The sequence below is a fragment of the Stegostoma tigrinum genome, chromosome 20, assembly GCF_030684315.1.
Source record: "Stegostoma tigrinum isolate sSteTig4 chromosome 20, sSteTig4.hap1, whole genome shotgun sequence".
Classification (NCBI taxonomy): Eukaryota; Metazoa; Chordata; class Chondrichthyes; order Orectolobiformes; family Stegostomatidae; genus Stegostoma; species Stegostoma tigrinum.
The window spans coordinates 6,695,286-6,713,942 of record NC_081373.1 but is presented as its reverse complement, the minus strand read 5'-3'; the positions used below and the strand labels follow the sequence as shown (position 1 = coordinate 6,713,942).

General features: G+C 46.0%; 1 protein-coding gene across 1 annotated transcript in view; it reads left to right on the top strand.

Moving 5' to 3' along the window:
• Nucleotides 1–18,657, top strand: part of sema4gb (sema domain, immunoglobulin domain (Ig), transmembrane domain (TM) and short cytoplasmic domain, (semaphorin) 4Gb) — a 199,131-nt gene that overhangs the window by 155,923 nt on the left and 24,551 nt on the right. The window contains exons 10-11 of the mRNA XM_048550687.2: nucleotides 12,988–13,132; nucleotides 17,708–17,930. Coding sequence (XP_048406644.1) covers nucleotides 12,988–13,132; nucleotides 17,708–17,930 — 368 coding nt within the window. The remainder of the gene's footprint in view (nucleotides 1–12,987; nucleotides 13,133–17,707; nucleotides 17,931–18,657) is intronic.

Below are 18,657 nucleotides of genomic sequence, written 5' to 3'. Positions count from 1 at the left end.
GTCTCAAAACTTTGGACAGAAAATTTCTGTCAGTCTTCAGTCGCTACGAAACCGGTTGAGTTCCTCCAGCAACTCTGTTTTTTGATTTCAGATTCCCAGCATCTGCAGAACTTTATTTTCAAAGGAAGAAACATTTTGCATCGTGATGACCTCAGTGCTTTCTAGTCAGTTAAGTACTTTTTAAAAAGAGGAATGAAAACAGAAGTTGCTGGAAACGCTCAGCAGGTCTGGCGGCATCTGTGAAGGAAAAACAGAGTTAACGTTTTGGGTCCGGTGAGTTTTGAGGAAGGGTCACACGACCTCAAATGTTAACCCTGGTTTTTTCTTCACAGGTGCTGCCAGACCTGCTGAGCTTTTCCAGCAACTTCTGTTTTCATTCCTGATTTACAGCACCCGCAGTTCTTTCGGTTTTTACTTTTAAAGAGGAGTTACTTTATCAGGTCTGTTCCAGGCATGAGTAAGGGAGCAACGTTATGGAGGCTACCATGTATAAAAGTACAACTTTTCATGAAATTGAATGCTCTCCCCCACCATCCCCAGCCCTTACAGCCTGTCACAGATTTTTCAACTAGCTGCTGAATTCACACTTGTAAAATCCTTACCTTGCTTCCAGTGAAAATAGACTCAAACTTTAAATAAGGCCAATTAAAACAGAAAGGAGAGGTGCGACTTACAGCAAATGCCTTGGGAAACATCCACATAAGTTATATGAAGGATATTATTAAGCTGGAGAGGGTTCAGAAGGGATTTATCAGAATTTTGCTCGATATGGAAGGTTTGAGTTATAAAGAGAGGCTGGATAGGCTGGGAGTTTTTTTCACTGGAGTGTGGGAGGTTGAAAGGCGAGCGAATAGAGCTTTACAAAACCATGAGGGGTACAGATTGGTGCCTTTTCCCGGAGGATGAGGGATTCCAAGACTAGGGGGCATTTTCTAAAGGCGAGGGGAGAGAGATTTTAAAAAGACATGAGAGGCAATTTTTTTTCCACAGCGAGTGGTTCACGTGTGGAATGAACTTCCTGAGGAAGTGACAGATGTGGGTACAGCTACACTGTTTAAAAGGCACTTAAACAAGTGCCTGAACAGGACAGGTTTGGAGGGATGTGGGCCAGGAGCAGGCAGGTGGGCCGAGTTTAGTTTGGGATTATATTTGGCATGGACTGGTTTCACTGAAGGGTCTGTTTCTGTGCTGTATGACTCTGTGACTTTATGTGTACAAATCTGCAGCCTTTCGGAGTTAAATTCTTCAATCGTATGTGAGTGATTTGCCATGTTTTGGGAAAGATGCACAGCTTTACACAAATTACCCAATGTACAGATTCCCTGGTACAGCAGTAACACAGCTACACCGTCCACTTCAGACCCAGGATAATCTTCCCTGGGATAGTACAGTTCTCGAAGGGATACCCCAAATTGTTGTGCTCCCTGGGATGGAAATGATGAACTGACTCCCTTTCTTCATTCACCTGCCCCATTAGCTGGTCACAATGGGGTCAGTTTCTTAAAGGATCCCTCCCATGTGTTTCTCCTGGACCAAATGAGTTCATGTTTTGGAAAGAACTTAATTTAACCGAATGTTCTCCAGTTAGCAAAAGCGTGAGTTAACACTTTATGAAATGTGAAAGGGTACAGTTGCCGACTGTTCTTGTTATTGGTGGCCTAACCTGAGGGTCACCACACGTCAGGCATGAGACCTTCTTAATAATGAAAAACACAGACCCAGTTTAGAAATGAGAAGTGAAGGGTAGATAGTGGATAATTGATATTTGAACAGTTATAGCCATAAAGCCATACAGCACAGAAATTGACCCTTTGGTCCAACTTGTGTATGCTGACCAAATCTCTCAAACTATACTAGTCCTATTTGCTTACACTTGGCCCACATTCTTCTAAACTTTTCATCTTCATGTCCCTGTCCAAATGTCTTTTAAATGCTGTAATTGTATCCACATCCACCACTTCCTCTGGCAGTTTATTCCACATACAACCCAAACTCGGTGTGAAAAGGTTACTCCTCTCATCTGAATGTTGCTGCTGACATTCACTGAAATGACAAAGAGTAGAGCTCTTTCTGAGTTCTCTAGTCTGTGTGTGTGTGTGTGTGTGTGTGTGGAATATTGTCTGCCTGCTGCCAGTTTTAACGTCAGGGCCCCTCAGGATTCACCTCGAGTGTGTGTTTCATTCTGCAGGAGCTGCTGGCATGAGTGAGTGAACCTTTTGGCTTCAGTCGTTTGGCATCGCTGACTCCAGTTCAGGAAACCTCCTTCTCCTCTTCCCTCCAAAAACACGCTTTAGCCCAGGCCTTACGTAGTACCTCGCAATTTTTTCCATGTGTAGCTGGCTGACTGTTTCAGGAACAGAGCTTGTGGCCTCTTGCGACTTCCTAGCAGCTTTCTGCCGTGTGCTTTTGTTCTGAGGTGAGCTGAGACTGAGACAGTCCAATTCATTGGATACCGACAATTAGTGGATCCTGGAGATCTCAGTTCCATCAATCTGCGCTGGATGTGAATCCACACTCAGATTTGAAAGAAGTTCAGCAAAGCCATGCATTGTCAGACCTCGCATTGATCAAAAACTCCAGTCTAACAGGGAAAAATTACATAGTTACCTGTGACCACTGGGCCAGGTATTCAGGCTGAGATCCAGGAAAGCTGGTCTCCAAATGCTGTGATCTCCTCCTGCCAATCCAGTAACTATAGCAATACTGATCCAAGCTCAGAATAACAAAGTGTGGAGCTGGATGAACACAGCAGGCCAAGCAGTATCTCAGGAGCACAAAAGCTGATGTTTCGGGCCTCAACCCTCTCTGATGAAGGGTCTAGGCCCGAAACATCAGCTTTTGTGCTCCTGAGATGCTGCTTGGCCTACTGTGTTCATCCAGCTCCACACTTTGTGAGCTTGGATTCTCCAGCATCTGCAGTTCCCATTATCTCTGATCCAAGCTCAGTGCCATTTGTAAACAGAAAGCTCTGGTAGAACTGAGCAATCTTGCTCCACAAAAGAATTGAACGCATTGCAACAGCTAACAAAACTACGCGAGACTTCAATCTATCTATTTTTCACGGTCACCTTGTTAAAGATAAGCAGAGAAGAGTTTGAGGCCTACTGCTTGGGGCATGTTTAATAATTAACACCCACTTGGCAAATGCTTACTTCACTTTGCAGGAAGAAATGCTGCTGGAAAGCAGATTTTTCTGTTCTGGTTCCCTTTTGTAAACAATTAAACTATGAACATAGTAAACCTTAAATTCATATTATACGTTACTATACCAGAGTTCCTCTGCAAACGCAGCCTGGTGCCTTAAAGAGATAGGAAGACACTCTTTGGGGCTAGTTGGAAGAATAAGTAATAATCGTATGGTTAACTGGGGGTCAGTTGGCTCAGTTGGCTGGAAGGCTGATCTCTGGTACAGAGTGATACCAACAGTTGGCTGAAGTTACCATGAAGAAGCTGTCTTCGTGACCTCTCCTGTTTCTCACTTGAGGAAATGAAGTATCTAAAGGGCCGGAGGTTTAGAGTGGGATGTGAGGAAAAACGTTTCTTTTTGCCCAGAGGGTGGTGGGAATCTGGAACTTGTTGCCTGTAAGGGTGGTAGAAGTAGAAACTCCCACCACATTTAGGACGTATTTAGATGTGCCCTTGCGATGCCAAGGCTATGGGCCAAGTGCTGGAAGATTGGATTGGCATAGTTAGGGGGTTGTTTTTGACCAACATGGATGCGATGGGTTGAAGGGCCTTTTTCTGTCCTGTAGGTTTCTGTGACTGTATGATCTCTGTCTAATGAGTGAGCAGGCCTACAGTCCCCTGTACTGTGTAACTTTACCTGTAACCCATGGTCAATGAGAAGTGATCAGTAGTGATCTGGGAAACAGGGCACATGACAAGCTCCCTGAAAGAGCAAGATGATCATAATCAGGTCACCTTCCAGAGCACCAGGAACACCAGCACCACTCTTCTGCAAGATACTGCCATGTGATCTGCATTCCGTCAAGAGAGGAGGTGGACCCTCAGCCTAACATGAGATCCCATCGCTGAACTGCCAGCCTAAACCATGTGCTCAGGTCACTACAGTGTGACCTTGAGGTCACGGCCTTCCCACTCGAGGGGAGGATGATGTCATGACACCAGCCGCTCCGAGAGTAGCCCTTGTTAGTGTAGAGGGACTGAGGGCTCGCTCATCCTCTGACGATGTAAGTGAAGCCACTTGGTTCGCCCGTGGCAGAGTGGGCATCACATCTCGACTTGTCTGATCCTCACGCCCTGCCTTTCTAGTCTCCACCAGACCCTTGGAGTTTCCACGAGTTAAATGGCCAATATCACTTTGTGTTATTGAACTCATACTCCGAGAATAACGCAGAGGAAGAGCTTCTTACTGATAAACATTACAGCCAGGCATTGGATTTACATCAGATGCTATGAATTATCAACATTGTTCCCCAAATCAGTCATCAGAGACTCTGCTGATCATCTATTAAGCCCTGTTTCCTTGCTGTTGATGAGCTTGTGTTGATACACAGCCGCCATTGACATATATCGGTAATGCCTGGAAATTATTGTTTTATTAGTCTACAAAGAGAAGTAATGTGTACTCATGTTATAACTAACGCAAGCACGAAGGATCTCTGAATACATCACAAGATTGCCACGTAAATTCTAATTTAAAGAGGAAATGAAAAGCTCACCATTGATTATTGAGCTTCATAAAGTGTTTCATTTTGCAGCTTCAGAGGTCATAATGTACCCGCAGAGGAGAAGAGTTTTTTCCCCTTCTAACTCAGCTGTCCAAAAACAAACTGTTGATTGTCGCCACAAACTGCACCCCACCCCGCAGCCCCCTCCCAGTCCCAGCCTGTATCAGGATGGGTACAGAGGGCTCAGTGGGTAGTACTCCTCAGGATTCTCTGAGACTCACACACAAGCCTTCAGCATGAAACCCAGACCAAAGCCCCTGGGCTGTCTTGAGGATGTGACCACCCAGTCAGGTGGGTTTAAAAAGACCACCTCATGCTACTTTGAAGGTTTGGTCTCCCTGATGTCTCAGGCCAATTTTTCCAGAAAAATTCAGAGAATTCCCACAGTGTGGAAACAGGCCCCTTCAGCCCAGCAAGTCCACACTGACCCTCAGAACATCCCAACCAGACCCATTCCCCAAACCCACCTAATCTACACACACATGGACGTTATAGGCAATTTCCCACGGCCAATCCACCCTAACCTGCACATCTTTGGACGTGGGCGGAAACTGGAGCACCCGGAGGAAACCCATGCAGACACGGGGAGAATGTGCAAACTCCACACAGACAGTCTCCTGAGGGTGAAATCAAACCTGGGTCCTTGGTGCTGTGAGGCTGCAGTGCTAGCCACTGAGCCACCGTGCTGTCCCTTGGACCCCTTCATCCCACATCACGGAAATAGATTGACTGGTGACTAACTGGGCACCACACAGTGGCTCAGTGGTTAGCACTGCTGTCGCACCAGGGACCCGGGTTCAATTCCACCCTTTGGCGACTGTCTGTGTGGAGTTTGCACATTCTCCCCATGTCTGCGTGGGTTTCCTCCGGGTGCTCCGGTTTCCTCCCACAATCCAAAGATGTGCAGGTTAGGGTGCATTGGCTGTGGGAAATTGCCTTTAGTGTCTAGGCATGTAAGGTTAGGTGGATTAGCCATGGGTGATGCAGGGTTATGGGGATGGGATGGTTCTAGGTGGGATGCTCTTTGGAGGGTCAGTGTGCACTCGAAGGGCTGAATAGCCTGCTTTCACACTGTAGGGATTCTGTGATTATCAGGATATTGCTTGTGGGACCTTGCTGTGTACAAATTGGCTGCCAGTACCTGCACTTCATTGAGTACATTTAAGACTGAGACAGATAGGTTCTTGATTTTCAAGGGGATCAAGGGTTACGGGGAGAAAGCAGGAGAAGGGACTTATCAGCCACGATTGAATGGCAGAACAGACTCGATGGGCCAAGTGGCCTAATTTCTGCTCCTATATCTTATGGTCTTATGGTCTTCATTGAGTACTGGCTTCTAAATACTTTGAGATAGGCAGAGATCGCAAAAGGCACAATATGTGTAAAAGATAGATATCCAGTTGCAGTGTCAAGCCGTAAAAGTCTATGGGCCAAGTCTATGGGAAATGGCATTGGAGTATCGGGTGCTTGCTTTTGATTGGCACAGACCCAATGGGCTGAAGGTTCTTTTTTTTTGCTCTAGACATCTCTAATACATTTTTCAGTTTTTACTTCAGATTTACAATATTCACAATATTTTGCTTTTGCAGTTTAATTCTATACATGTCTGTCTGCTGGTCCACCCTTGTTTCTATCTCTTTTCTTGCCTTACGTTGCTCTCCCACCCTCTCTATTTCTCTGACTCTTTATTATCCTTCCAATTTGAGCCAGTGTTTCCACGACAAGTCTGTCGGTTGTCTTACCACCAGTTTTCGGTTTAATGAACAAGTGGAGGAGGTTTCCAGTGTGGGCATGCGTAGCTAGCTGACACTGCAAAGTAGCCTGCAAAGGGGAGAGATGGGGGAGAGATGGGGGAGAGAGAGAGAGAGGCAGTGGTGGGGGGGGGGGGAGAGAGAGGGAGAGAGGAGAGTGTCTGTGTGTGTCTGTGTCTGTATGTGTATCTGTATGTGCGTGTGTCACTCTCTCTCTCTGTCTGTGTGTGTGCGCGTGTGCCTGTATGTGTGTCTCTCTCTTTCTCTGCATGCGCGCGTGTGTCTGTCTGTGTGTATGTTTGTGTGTGTGTGTGTGTGTCTGTGTGTGTGTGTGTCTGTGTCTGTGTGTGTGTGTGTCTGTGTGTGTGTGTGTCTATGTGTGTGTGTGTGTCTATGTGTGTGTGTCTATGTGTGTGTCTATGTGTGTGTGTCTATGTGTGTGTGTCTGTGTGTGTCTATGTGTGTGTGTATGTGTGTGTGTCTATGTGTGTGTGTGTGTCTATGTGTGTGTGTCTATGTGTGTGTCTATGTGTGTGTATCTATGTGTGTGTGTCTGTGTGTGTCTATGTGTGTGTGTGTCTATGTGTGTGTGTGTATGTGTGTGTGTGTGTGTGTGTCTGTGTGTGTGTGTCTCTGTGTGTCTGTGTGTGTGTGTGTGTGTGTGTCTGTGTGTCTATGTGTGTGTGTGTGTGTCTGTGTGTGTCTCTGTGTGTCTGTGTGTGTGTGTCTGTGCCTGTGTGTGTGTGTGTGTCTCTGTGTGTCTATGTGTGTGTGTGTCTGTGTGTGTCTCTGTGTGTCTGTGTGTGTGTGTCTGTGTCTGTGTGTGTGTGTGTGTCTCTGTGTGTCTATGTGTGTGTGTGTGTGTGTGTGTCTGTGTGTGTGTGTGTCTGTGTGTGTGTGTGTCTGTCTGTGTGTGTCTGTCTGTGTGTGTGTGAGAGTAATTGCTGTAGAGATTAACACTTGTCAGTACTTGTTCAATTCAATCTCAAAGCAGAGTGCACTGAAACAGCTCAGTTACTGACTGTCCTTTTGTGTGGAACTCAATCATGTGTTCATTATACTTACTGCCTGCTTTTTAACCTCAGGCAGAAAGACTGTCGCAGCTGGGTGAAACACAGCAGTTGTATGTAATGTGAACTAAACCTGGGTTAGCCAGGCATATGAGTGCAGCCAAAGAGATTATACAACAATCATCACATCGAATGTTTACAATGAAGAAGAGGACCGTTCGATCCCTCAAGTATGTGCGGCTAACATAAAAGTGTGGATGCTGGAAATCTGAAACGGAAATGGATGTTGCTGGAGAAACTCAGCAGGATCTGTGGAGACAGAAACAGAGTTTAATGTTTCAAGTCCAGTGACTTTTCTCAAAGTCCTGTGCTTTTCTTCAGAACTGAAGTGGAATAAGTTAAATTAGACAGGTTAGATTAAAATAGGGATCCATTCCCTAACCTTGTATAAATAAACCCAGCAGAATATTCAGTTAAAGTAAAACACGAGCAATATTTTGAATTGAGATTCTGAATTTTAGACTTGCATTTGTATAGTGCCTTTCCCAACCCAGGATATTTCAAAGTGACTTAGCTTCAGAAAGTGTGGAGCTGGATGAACACAGCAGGCCAAGCAGCAAGGTTCTAGGCCTGAAACGTCCGCTTTTGTGCTCCTGAGATGCTGCTTGGCCTGTTGCATTCATCCAGCTCCACACTTTGTTATCTCAGATTCTCCAGCATCTGCAGTTCCCACTATCACTAGGTTCATAAAGTGTTGTCTTATTGTAATGAGGGAAACGTAGCAACCAATCAGTGAGCTCCAAAGACAGCACCTTCCAAATCCAACCATTTCCATCTCGAAGGACAAGAGCAGCAGATCCATGGGAACGCCATCCCTTATTGGTTACCCTCCTAGTCATACATCACCCCACTCAAGGGCAGTTAGGAATGGCTGGTAATTGCTGGCCTAGACAGCAGTGCCTACATCCCCAACTGAACAGGGAAAAAACACTTGAACTGTATCTGTTGTGGTGCAATGGTAGTGCACTTACCTGTGGGCCAGCAGACCAGGAATCGAGTGCCACCTGCTCCAGGGGCATGTAACAACATCTTCGAACAGGCTGGTTAGGAAATGTAGAGAACGGTGTCATTGCTGGTTCACTGTGAGTGGGTGAAAATCCCAGAACGGTGTCCTGAACATGTTTGTGGATGTACCAACCCAGCCTCACTGCAGTGGTTCTATGAGATACTCACCAGCACCTTCTCAGGGTCATTCAGGGACACTGACACAGCAAGCCACATCCTATGAGTGAGCCAAACACGACCAATCTCTTGATAGTGACGTTGGTTGAGGGTTAATGTTTGTGATGACTACTGGGGAGGTCTCCATTGCTCTTCTTCCCAATAGAGACCTTTAATGTCTTTTTGAGAGAGCAGTCAGTGCTCTGGCTTGACCCGAAAGATGACATCGCAGCACCTAATTGGCTCTGCAGATCTGTTTGAGTGATTCCATAACTTCAGGCCCAGTGTGGCTCTCCTAAACCCAGCCTGGGAGATCATAATCTTTGTGGTCATCACCTCTCGATGACTTGCAGCTTTCATGGAACCACAGAGTGGAAATGCTCCTGAGCAACTTTGAAAAGGAACACAATCTGTTCCCATGGAAGCAGTGACTCACTGTGACCTACGGGATGGTTCTAGTTCTCACTGTGATGTGTAGCCATTCTCAACGTGTGATAATGGCTGTTTTGGATTAAAACCAATCCCAGAGAGAACAGGGGCAGGGTGGGTAAATTGCTGTACTCATCAGGCAAAGGCCTAACCTAATGATGGAGGAACATGAGTTCACATCCCACCAGGGGACATTTAGATGCCTTTAACAAATAAACGTGGAATTGCATCAGTAGTGGTGACCATGAAACTGTGGTCTTATTACCAAAGTCCCCTCTGGTTAAATGATGCCATTTCAAGGGAGAAGACTTGACCAGCATGTAACATCAATGTGGTTAACTCTTAACTACCCTTTGAAATGGCCGAATGTGCCATTCCTTGAAGAGCAATCAGCAGATAGTGCAGTTTGAATAGGATAAACTCTGTATGTTGAATGGTCAGAAGGGAACTCACCTGGGAGTCCTTAACAGCGATTTCAGACCCCATGAAGTCTCATCGAAGTCTCCCCTCCATTAAACATGGGCAAGCAAACCTCCTGCTGATTATCACATAGCGTCCTCCCTCAGCTGATGAAGCAGTACTCCTCAATGTTGAGCAACACTTGGAGGGAGCAGTGAGGATGGCTAGGACACAGAATGCACTCTGGGTGGGGGATTTCAATGTCCAGCACCAGGAGTGGCTCGGCAGCAGCAGTACTACAGATCGAGCTGGTCGGGTCCTAAAGGACATTGCTGATAGACCGGGCCTGCACCAGGTGGTGAGGGAACCAACCAAGAATTTGACCTCATCCTCACCACAGATACATCTGTTCATGACATTAAGAATGAAGGGTCATCTCTGCATTGAGTAAATCCTCCATCGCATAGTGTGATACTGAACACTGTGCTAAACAGGACAGACCTCGAACATGTCTGGCACCTCAGGTGGCACATCCCTAATTGCTCAGAGGGTAGTTAAGAATCAGCCACATTGTTATGGGTCTGGAGTCACATGTAGGCCAGACCAGGTAAGGACGACAGTTTCCTTCCTAACAGTCGACAACGATTATGTCATCATCTGTTAATTCCACATTTTTCTTTATTGAATTCAGATTCCACCATTTACCATGGTGGGATTCGAACTCAGGTCCCCGAACATTACCTGAGTCTCTGGATTAATAGTCTAGCGATAATAATGTTCAGCAATCACCTCCCCTTGGTGAACCATCTCAGTCTCCTTTTGAGGTCCCCAGCATCTCAGATGCCAGTCTTTAACCAATTTGATGCTCTCCATGTGATTTCAAGCAATTACTGAAGGCGTTAGATATTGCAAGGGACTTGTCTATTGCATAGTCCTTCTGCATGAAAGTGGGCTGCTGTTGTAGCCTCACCAGGTTGACAATAATTTGGCAACAGTGCTGAAGTCTTGCTCTCCTGAACACGTTGTGCCCCTAGCCAAGTTATTCCAGTGCAGTCACAATAACTCTCCTGGCAAATACTGGACAATGTGAAATGTTGGGTGAAAGTCCCTGTGCATAAAAAGCAGGATAAATCCAACCTGGCTATTTACTATCCTGCCAGCCCACTCTCGATCGTCAGTAAAGTGATGGAAGATGTCAACAACAGTGCTATCACACAGCACCCCCTCAGTAATAACCTGCTCAGCGACGTCCAGCAAAAACTGAAAGAACTGCGGATGCTGTAAATCACAAGCAAAAACAGAAGTTGCTGGAAAAGAACAGCAGAAAAATCAGTGTTAACATTTCAGGTTAAGGTTCTGAGGAAGGGTCACTGGACCCAAAACGTTAACTCTGATTTTTCTTCACAGATGCTGCCAGACCTGCTGAGCTTTTCCAGCAAGTCCTGTTTTTGTCAATGACACCCACTTTGGGTTCCGCCAGGGCCACTCAGCTCCTGATCTCATTACAGCCTTGGTTCAAACATGGACAAAAGAGCTGAATTCCAGAGGTGAGGGAAGAGTGACAGCCCTCAACATTGAGGCATCAGAAGTGTAATATTGAGGAGTCCTACTAAAACTGGATTCAGCAAGATCTGGGCAGCATTCAGGATTGGACCAACCAGTGGCAAGGAACATTTGAGCCTCACAAACACCAGGCAATGACCATCTCCACCAAGGAAAAACTAATCATCACCCTTACCCATTGACTGACATCCCCATCACTGAATCCCCCAATATCAACACCTGGTGAGTTACCATTGACTAGAAACTGAATGAGACGAGCCATACAAATATTGTTGCTACAAGAGCAGGTCAGAGGCTTGGAATACTGCAGCAGATATCTCATCTCCCGACTCCCCAAAGCCTGTCCACCATCTACAAGGCACAAGCCAGGAGTGTGATGGAATACTCCCCACTTGCCTGGATGAGTGCAGCCCCCAGCAACACTCAAGAAGCTTGACACCATCCAGGACAAAGCAGCCCCCACTTGATTGGTACCACATCCACAAGCATCCCACTCCCCCCACCACAGACGCTCAGTAGCAGCAGTGTGTATTATCTACAAGATGCGCTGCAGAAATTCACCAAAGATCCTCAGGCAGCACCTTCCAAACCCTCGACCACTTCCAACTAGAAGGACAAGAGCAGCAGATACATGGGAATACCGCCCCCTGCAGGTTCCCGTCCCAGCCACTCACCATCCTGACGTGGAAATATATTGCCATTCTTTTCGTGTCGCTGGGTCAAAATCCTGGAATTCCCTCCCTAACAGCATTGTGGGTCAGTTCACAGCACAGGGACTGCAGAGGTTAAAGAAGGCAGCTCAACCCCACCTTCTGAAGGGGCAATGGGTCTTGCCCACTGCATCCCTTCTCATACTGTGAGCTGCCTGTTTGTTCTGGTGGTTGGTACACCTCAACTATTTTGCTTGGATGTGCGCATTTGTTTTGAGTAGAACGTTGACCTGTGAGCAGCCTGCACTGAAACCCCTCCATTATGACCATGACTGATTAGTGATGCTCACATCCTGGAGTGAAATTTACCAGGAGCAGTTTACAAAACATTTTACACACTCCTGTCCCTTCATTTCTTAGCAACATAATTTTCCCACAAGTGCATTCCTGCGTTAAAAATAGAATAATAATAAAGCTGGGAGATTAAACAGCGAGCACAAATATTCCACAGTTAACTCTGTCGGTGAAAGAGAATTGGATTTCAGGAGACAGTTTGAAGCATGAGCAAGTTCAGGGATCGATTACATCTGCCTGTGCTGGACGTATTGTTTCCCTGCTTGATTGGTCATACCTGCCTTTGGAAATCCATTAAGGATTACTCAGATGGTTGTCACTGGTGTGATCTTGAGGAATCGTTTAGGAAGGGTGGACCTCTCTAGTGTCATTTTGAGGATGATATACCCAGACTATCTCACTGGGATGTGTCCCTGCTACAGACACCCATCTTCCTGTCATTGATCCATTCTCCAGCTGCGCAGCCAATTGGAAAGGGAGCTGATTACCCAATGGAATCAATGCTAAGACTTATTGGATGAGACATTGTTCCTGATGAGTAATATTTTCAGGATGAAATTTGCGTTAAGAGCAATGACAAAAAAATGCATTTGGTTTAACTCCCCTACAATTTTTCTTGTAGTATTTCTTCAACATTTGGACATCAAGATTGGTGACATTCAGTTGACTTTAAAGGATCAGATTGGTGCTGAAGTTGGATTTAGTGGGTCGGAAGTGTTTAATGGGGGAAAATGTGACACTGGCAGGAAGAGGGATCTGTTTGCAAAACCTTAGAGATTGCTAAAAGTGATCTGCCCCCTTGGCGAGAAGGGAAGGGGGATTTTCAGGCAGACCCTGACAAACACCCCATGGTGCAAAGCGAGATGGTCATCTCTCTGATTTTACTAATTGTTACTCCCTCTTCTCCGCATTAATGAAGGCAAAACATCGAAATCTCTGCTGTTTGCCAGTACACCCTTGCCAGCATACGGACGGCATTCGAAGGGAGGTATAAGGAAGATCAGGAATCACCGCGCTGGTGGTTGAGGTACATGGGCAAGCCTCCGGAGCCTCGCCCAGGATCGGTAAGACTCTTCAATATGGTGAAAGTACTATCGATTCATCTCTCTTTCCCCACAGACTCAGGTTGAAAACAGAGGCTCAGTTACAAGACATAGGAGCAGACATGGGCCATTCAGCCCATCTTGTCTCTTCTGACATTCAATGAGATCATGGCAGATCTGATAATCTTCAAATCCACTTTCGTGCCTTCCCCGCCCCCCCCCCCCCCATAACCCTCGATTCCCTTACTGATTTTTCTTTTTAATGAACAGAGTTAATGACTTAGCCTCGACAGTTCACGTGGTAAAGAAATCTACAGGTCCGATACCCTCTAAGAGAAGAAATTCCTCCTCATCTCGTTCTTAAAATGTGCAACCCATATTCTGGCCCTAAAGTCTCCTACAAGGGGAAACAACCTCTCCACATCTTCCCTGCCAAGTCCCATTGGATTTTTGTTTCTGTTTCAACAAGGCCACTTTTCATTCTTCTAAATTCCAATGAGCACAGGCCCATCTACTCAACTTCTCCTTATAAGACAGTCCCTCCCCGCTCATTACCAGTCATGTAAACCTTCCCTGGACTGCCTGCTTTGCAGTGTATTAATCCTTAAATCAGGGACCCAAAACTGTTCAGTATTCCAGCCGTGGCCTGACTTGTGCCTTGTATAGTTTTAGCAAACCTGCCTACTTTTAAAGCCCATTCCCTTTGGAATAAAGGCTAATATTTCATGTGCTATCCCTATTATCTGCTGAACTTCAGTGCTAGCGTCTTGTGATTCATACATATAAACCAAATCCTCCGTTATGTGGCTTCCAGCAATTTTTCTCCATTTAAGTAATATTCAGCTCCTCAACTCTTCCTGCCAAAACACATAGACCATAAGACCATAAGACATAGGAGTGGGAGTAGACATTTTTTTGTCTCCTCACCTTTCTAAATAGCCTCACATTTTCCCATGTTACAGTCGATCTGTCGTGTTTTTCTATCTCACTTAATCTGTGTGTATATCCCTCTGACAAGTCTTAGTGTCATCCCAGTCCAACACCAGGACCCCTACATCATTAACATATATCATCAATAACTGTGGCCCTCACACTGAGTTCTGTGGTGTACTGCGAGTTACAGGTTGTCATCCTAAAAGTGCTCCCTTTTTCCTAACTCTCTGTCTTCTACTGGTTGGCCATGTTAATATGCTACCTCCAACAGCACAGGCTCTGAGTAAGTGACCTAATGCATGATACCATATCAAAATGCCTTCCAAAAATCCAAATACATTACATCCATTGCTTCCCCTTTATCTACCCTGGTTGCTACTTCCTCACAGAATTCTGGTAAATTTGTCAGGAATTATTCCCCCTTCACGAAGCCATGGTGACTCTGCTTGGTCACATTATGTATTTCTCAATGTTCTGCTATTATATTCTTTAGAATACACTCTAACATTTTTCCAAATCATAAGATCTTAATCTAACTGCCCTATAGTTACTTGTTTTTTTGTCTCCTTACCTTTCTAAATAAAGGTAGTGTATTGACATTGACTTGCATCAATTGATAGACATCTAGTGTAACCATCTCACCTTCTATTCCAACCTCTCGCTATGGTTCCCCAGCTCAAGAATCCTCCTCCATACATCCTCACCATGTCCTGTGTGGTGCAAAGAGGTTAGATTTTGTACGCTGCTGTTTCCAGTGATGGGATGAACGGAAACCGTTGACTGTTTATTGTCTGTTTTACCAGGGGGTTGGTTAGCTCAGTTGGCTGGATGCCTGGTTTGAGATCCAACAGCATGGGTTCAATTCCCACACCAGCTGAAGGACACTCTTTCTGAACCTCTCCCCTCACCCGAGGCACAGTGACCCACTGGTTAAACTCACCACCAGCCATCTCTCTCTAATGAGAGAACAGCCCTGTGCTCCACATGGTGACTTTATCTGTTTCTCGCCTGTTTTAGTCTATCGTGCAAATTGAATTTGTGTTGGGATTAAAGACACGAATGTGCCAGATTCTATCCCAACTGGGGGCTAAGGGCTGCAAGTGATTTCCTTGTATGGAGAGGAATGTCAACAAGACGTCCACTTCCTGATCACCATCCAGCTCCTCCTACTGGGCAGGTTCAGATGTGGATATTCACCGAACAGAGTGTTGATCTTCATTGGGATTCCTGTCCTTCATCTCCCTCACTATTCCATTTACCTCCATCAGACGGGCCAAATGACTACGTGGAATGCAAAGCGTGTGCATGACCTGCATTTGTATAGTGCCTTTCATGACCACAGAACTGTCCTGTGCTCCACAGCCAAGGGGGTACATTTGAAATGAACTCATTGCTGTAACCTAGAGCTAAGAACCAGTCAAAGAGCAGCTGACTGAAGTAAGATGCGGCGATTTAGGTGTTGTCAGGACCAGAGGGAGAGATAAAAGCTGTGAAATAATCTTGTTTCTGAGTCAGGATGTTCTGAGTTTAAGGCCTCCTCCAGAGATTTGAGTCCGAAATCCAGGCTGACACTCCAGTGCAGTTGTAAGGGAGGATCTGCACTGTCAAAATCTGTTTCAATGAGCCATTACACAAAGATACTATTGACCTTCTTCACTGGGCCTTTACAATCCCAGGTTCCTATTATCAGGATCAGGAGAGTCCTCCCCGGTATCCTGGCTAAATCAACATCACGAAAACCGATCACTCAGTCATTATCTCACGTGTGTGTGTGTGTGTGTGTGTGTGTGTGTGTGTGTGAGAGAGAGAGAGAGAGAGAGACTGTGTGTGTGTGTGTGTGTGTGTGTGTGTGTGTGTGTGTATGTGTGTGTGAGAGAGAGAGAGAGACTGTGTGTGTGTGAGTGTGAGAGAGTGTGTGTGTTTGTGTGTGAGAGAGAGACTGTGTGTGTGTGAGTGTGTGTGTGTGAGAGAGAGACTCTGTGTGTGTGTGTGTGTGTGTGTGTGTGTGAGAGAGAGAGAGAGAGAGAGAGAGACTGTGTGTGTGTGTGTGAGAGAGTGTGTGTGTTTGTGTGTGAGAGAGAGACTGTGTGTGTGTGAGTGTGTGTGTGTTTGTGTGTGTGTGAGAGAGAGACTCTGTGTGTGTGTGTGTGTGTGTGTGTGTGAGAGAGAGAGAGAGAGACTGTGTGTGTGTGAGTGTGAGAGAGTGTGTGTGTTTGTGTGTGAGAGAGAGAGTGTGTGTGTGTGAATGTGTGTGCGTGTGTGTGTGTGTGAGAGAGACTGTGTGTGTATGCGAGAGTATGCATGTTAGAGTGTGCACGTGAGAGTGTGCATGTACGTGTGGGAGCTGACCTTGTACAGTTCATACAGACAAATGATAAGCAGGAGTAGGCTGTTCAGCCCCTCTAGTTACCTCCACCATTCACACCATTCCAGCAGACCTGATTGTAACCACATACTTGCCTGTGCCTGACCTTTCACCCTCTGCCTGAGCTCGAATCTACCTCCCTCAGGCTTTAGTATAATCGAGGGCTCTGCTTTCACCTTTTTCAAGAAGTCAGTTCCAACATCTCATGACTATCAGAGAGAAGAGCAATTGGTCTAATCTCTGTTATAAATGGGTGATGTCTGATTTTTAAACAGTGGCCTCTAGGTTTAGATTCTCCGAGAAGAGCAAGCATCCTGCCCATATCCACTTTGTGCCCTGTTAAAACCCCTGAAGATCTTCAGTGTGTCAGTCAGATCACCTCCTGCTGTTTGTAACTGCAGCCCACGCATTGACAATGTCCCCCATTCTTTCAGAGAAATTACTTGTGTCTGAACAGCATTGGGATGTTCTGTACTCATGAAATGTTGCTATGCCATTGCCAGTCCATCTCAGGACTCAGAACTGAGCAAGGAGCCATATTATGGGAAGGAGACAGACCACTGCTACAATCCCGCCATGACCTGCTCTCTATCTTGTGACCTCCTTCAGCCATTCACGCTGTTCTATCTCTGAGGTATCCCAGATTGTCACCATTGGCAGCCGTGCCTTCAGCTGCTTGGGCTGTAAACTCGAGAACTCTGTTTTTAAATTTCTTGTTTCTTTGGTGCTTTCCACATAGGCTGGGGCTATTTTCCCTGGAGCGTTGGAGGCTGGGGGGTGGAGGGGGGGGGGGGTGACCTGATAGAAGTTTATAAAATCATGAGTGGCATGGGTAGGGTGAAGAGCCAAGGTGTTGTACCCAGGGTAGGCGAGTCCAGAACTAGAGGGCATAGGTTTAAGGTGAGAGGGGAAAGACTTAAAAGGGACCTAAAGGGCAAATTGTTCACACAATGGGACAGGCTGCCAGAAGAAGGTATAATTACAGCATTTAAAAGGCATCTGGATGGGTACATGAATAGGAAGGGTTTAGAAAGATATGGGCTGAATGATGACAAATGGGACTAGATTTGTTCAGTCGGATGAGTTTGTTTCTGTGCTGTACAATTCTAACAACTGTTTGGAGGAGACTGTCAAATTTATCTTTCTGGGTCAAGTTTTTGATCAACTTTCCTCATATCTCCTTGTGTAACTTGGTGTCAAATTTCATCTGACAGCACTTGTTGGGGGCATTTTGCTTCGTTCAAGGTGATATATAAATGCAAGGGAGTGATATTGAGGGCTCTGGCTGTCTTTGACAGTGCATTACGGACGAGTTCAGGAGAAAGGGCTTGAATACATCGCGCGACCTGCCAGACAATGTGCTGGACTTTGTGAAGAAGCACCCGCTGATGGACGAAGAGGTCAGCCCCCTGGGAGGGCGTCCGCTGTTCGTAAAGAGAAATGTGAACTACACCAAGATTGCCGTGGATACTGTACCAGTACTGGATGGCAAGCTCTACCACGTGATGTTTATTGGGACAAGTAAGTGTTGCTTTATCTCTCATAGCTCCAGGGCATCCGCATCAGACAACTGTGTCATCACAGCCTCCGCTTCCAGAACTTCAGTGAAAGTAAAATACTGCAGATGCTGGAAACCTGAAATGAGCACAGAGCATTGCGGGAGAAACTCAAGAGGTCTGGCAGCATCTGTGGAGAGAGAAAGCAAGAGTTAATGTTTGGAGTCCGATCTGGCTAAGGTTCTGAAGAAGAGCACCATCAGGCTCAAAAGTTTAAATCTGTTTCTCCCTTCGCAGACGCTGCCAGACCTGCTGAGTTCCTCCACCGCAGACAGCGAAGACAGAAATTGCTGGAAAAGCTCAGCAGTTCGAGCAGCATCAGTGAAGAGAAGTTGGAGTTAATGTTTCAGGCCCGGTGACCCTTCCTCAGAATACTGACTCTGATTATTTTCTTCACAGATGCTGCCAGACCTGCTGAGCTTTCCCAGCAACTTCTGTTTTTGTCTCTGAGTTACAGCATCCGCAGTTCTTTCGGCTTCGAGATTCTCCAGCAGTTTCTCTGCCTCTGTTTCAGGTGTTGAGCATTTGCCTAAGAAAGCAATAATTTAAGGACCTGATAGAGGGGAGTTGCTGCTGTCCATCTGATTCTTTGAACTTGCTTCACCGTTCAACATGACCCTCCCTGATCCTGTACCACTCCTCCATGCACTATCTCCCATATCCCTGAACACTCTTTAGTGCCAAAAAATCAA